Source organism: Dipteris shenzhenensis, chromosome 3 (assembly GCF_047967505.1).
Source record: "Dipteris shenzhenensis isolate YYH24624 ecotype China chromosome 3, Dip_SZ_1.0, whole genome shotgun sequence".
Lineage (NCBI taxonomy): Eukaryota > Viridiplantae > Streptophyta > Polypodiopsida > Gleicheniales > Dipteridaceae > Dipteris > Dipteris shenzhenensis.
In genome coordinates this window covers 27,003,343-27,006,686 of record NC_141598.1, presented here as the reverse complement: position 1 = coordinate 27,006,686, position 3,344 = coordinate 27,003,343, and the positions used below count along the sequence as shown (strand labels likewise).

At 43.4% G+C, this 3,344-nt stretch overlaps 1 protein-coding gene across 1 annotated transcript; it reads left to right on the top strand.

Moving 5' to 3' along the window:
• Positions 1-840: 840 nt before the first annotated feature.
• On the top strand, positions 841-2,431 carry LOC147903586 (uncharacterized). Its single transcript, XM_087372731.1, has one exon. The coding sequence runs from the start codon at positions 1,297-1,299 to the stop codon at positions 2,023-2,025; it is 729 nt and encodes a 242-aa protein (XP_087228857.1). The 5' UTR covers positions 841-1,296; the 3' UTR covers positions 2,026-2,431.
• Positions 2,432-3,344: the final 913 nt, after the last annotated feature.

Sequence of the window (3,344 nt, the reverse complement as noted above, 5' to 3'; positions counted from 1 at the left end):
CCAGAGGAGGTTTTCCAATTTTGTTTTCGAGGACGTAAACCATTCTTAAGGGGAAGGAAATGTTACGTCAGCCATAATCCCGGAACCGTGTGGTGTGGTTATGGTTAGGCGAGAAACAGAGGGCTCGACGATGCTTGCATACTATAAGGCCGAGAGGGTTTGGGTCTAGGGTCACGCCTAGGCCTAGACATTAATGAAGAGGTGCAAATGGGCTCTATGAGAGGGCTAGGATGAAAGGTCCCTTATGGGACACATGGCACCAAAGCATGAGGCCACTTGGCAAGCATTGGGTTCAGGGGTGGATTCTAGAAGGAGTTCACAAAAGGTATGATGACAGTAAAAAAGAAACTCACGTGGGAATCCAAGGGCTGGGCGGTGAGCAGTTGGGAGAGCCCTTTGTTTGAGGAATCGTAACACTTTGATACTACAGTAGCTGTTGGTGGTGCTTCGACTGTTGGGCTTGGTTATGATTCTTCAGGTGGTGGCGCCCACGTATCGTGGATGGAGGAGTTGTATAAGGCTATTAGGGGAAGATCCGGTGGAGGTGCGTTGGTTTCAGGTGCAACTTTCAAAGACTTTGTTTTTAATTTCAATGTAGATTCTGGTTCGCTCATGGCTTTTTGAGCCGGTTATCCGGTTGATGTATATAGTTGTTGCCGATTTGCAACGTAGGCTTCTTTTTTTTTAATAATAAAGCGGTACGTGGGTTTTTTGTATTCGTAAGCACTAAAAACAGATGTAGCCACCTGTAATTTTATTTTTCCTAGTAGGTTTTGGTCGGCGATTTGTGTAAGTAGGTAGGTTTTGGCCGGAGGTTTTTAGGTGACCTCGGCCGACCAGGGACCTTGATGGAGAAGGTGCCACTCCGAGCTCCCATCCTCTTCACACTCCAGCTTCCACATGGCAGCTCCTCCTCTCCGGACACGTGGAATCTCCTCGAGAAAGAAGAAGATTAGATTAGATATTAAATTAAATAAATGGCGTGGCAGATTTCTGTGCGCCCATTGTTTTGATTGTTCAATTCAGCAGGTTTGTCATGTTGGGGCCATTGATCGATCGATATGGTTTGTGCTGATTGTTTGTAAATGCTTGTTATGCTAGAGTGTTTTTCTAGAGCTGTTTGGTTCACGGATTTTGCCACAGAAGCTGTGGGCAGTTTTGCGTTCCTGTTCCTGGCTGCTGCTATCGCTTTTACTTGGAGTTTCCATCGATCAATTCTTGAGCTGATTTGTGGAAATTCGCATAAACAAGTCGCTGGTTTTAATTCTGTATCAAGATTTGCAAAGCTTCGTAGCAATGTCGGAGCAAATATCCCAGGCTTCCACAGGATATGGGGAACCCCTTGCACCTAGTAAACGAGCTGGTGGCTTGCTAAGCTTCTTCTCTTTTGTCCGGGTTCAATTCATGACAATAATCCTCATTCTGGTTGCCAGTGGTCTCGTCCCTTACGAGGACATCATCTCAGTCTTGCTCGCTTCGCTCTACATCTATACCATGGCTAAATTTGTCTTTCCTCCTGTCACTGCAAAAGCACCTCCGAGCGTTTATGCTGGAAATAAGCTCCTGAAGAGGTATGTCACGGTGGCTGCTTTTGTGGGGCTCTTCTTCCCTTTGGCTTACTTAATACTAGGTTTTGTGCTGGGAGATAAGAAGGCTGTGAAAGCAGTTGCCCCGCACACATTTTTATTGGCTTGCCAGGTCCTGTCCGAGCAACTTACCTCAACATCCAACGCCATCTCTCTTCCTGCTAGAGCGTTAGTCCCCATCTTGTACAACAGCGGCCGGTTGGTTTCCATATGGGAGTGGATTGAGACGACCTTTGGGACAAGGGCGGATGGAGTGTGTTCAACAAACGCAAGCTCAGCCAGTCCGTGGGTAACATTTGGATGCATATTGGCTGTTGCCAATATGATTTTATGGAGCTACAATCTGTTTGGGTTCCTGCTGCCGATGTATCTTCCTCGATGCTTTCGGAAATATTTCGAGGATGAGAAGGTCTGGAAAGAGCAAGGGAAGGAAGCTTGAGAGGGATTATGAAGTGGGAGAGAGCAGGGTAGACAAGGTAGACAAAGCTAGCTGTTTTGTATAATTGCAGGAGACTGCTGATCATGCTGAATGTATGCAGTGGGAGGGTTCGGAAAGAGCAGGGTAGACAAAGCTAGCTGTTTTGTATAATTGCAGGAGACTGCTGATCATGCTGAATGAATGCAGAAGTCAATACCATCATCTTATGCTTTCTATTAGTTCATCAGAAAGAATTCTCGTCTCTCCAAATCTATGCAGACATGTTACCTCTAATCATCTTGGCTCTGCTTCCATGCAATGCAAGTAGTGTGTGAAATTTCTGATCTCTCCTAAGGTATGCACGATTTCTTATGCAACTGTAGTTTTAGACTTGGCTCCTGTAAGAAGTACCGTGCATATTCCCATCTGAAAACCTTATATTTATACCGAGTTCTGTTTTTAATATACGGTATTGGTCTTGTAAGGCTGTAAGACTCTGAAGCAAATACTTGGAAACAAAAGTTCATCCTCTGCACCCAGCATAAGTAGTGAGATTTTGGAGTAAAAATGTGGAATTGTGATCTTGTGGTTTTGAAATCTTTAATAGTCTTCGTCATTTACTAAATATGTGCGTGGGGAGACTTTAAATATTTCTGCAGTGTTTACTACAGGGTAGCGAAATAGGGCCCCCTAGTTTGAAAAAATGGGTATTAATTAATTAGTTGTTGTGGAGGGGGGGTGAAAAGGACTAGGGCAAGGCCATGATTAAAGCAAGGAATAAAGCGGGGAGGGGGAGAGTTTCAATTAAAAAATAATGAAGGGCAAGAGGGAGGGAATACTTTGAAAGGTTGTGATAGACAAGGGTGTCATGAAAGCAATACAATTTGGCACCATTGCATAACATATGCTGAAGTAGGATGAGATATGTCGAGTTATGGGAATTAAAATATACATAATGAGTGTTGATACAAGAATCCAGGGACTACATAAAGGAGCAAGTATGGTAATCGTAGATAAGAGATTCTACTTTATAGCAATATCCCATAAACTTGAAGAATGTTGTGGCATATTCCACAATGTTTAGAATGATCAACTAATGTGCATTGAACATAACGTATAAGAGAAATGGTTTCAGATGTACTTGAATCTATAATAAACCCATGAAGGGCTTGAATGTAAGAAGGCCTAATAGCCATGATTACAAAAGAGACTGCATGAGGTGCCCTAGAAGCACATGAGCTATCGAATGCTGATATGACATAAAAGAATATTGTCTAGACAATCTAATAGTCTTCGATTTCGCAAAATAGACATGAATGCATGCTAGAACACTATCGTTT

Coding starts and splice junctions, on each gene's coding strand:
- LOC147903586 (XM_087372731.1), top strand. CDS start 1,297: ATGTCGGAGCAAATATCCCAGGCTTCCACAGGATATGGGGAACCCCTT.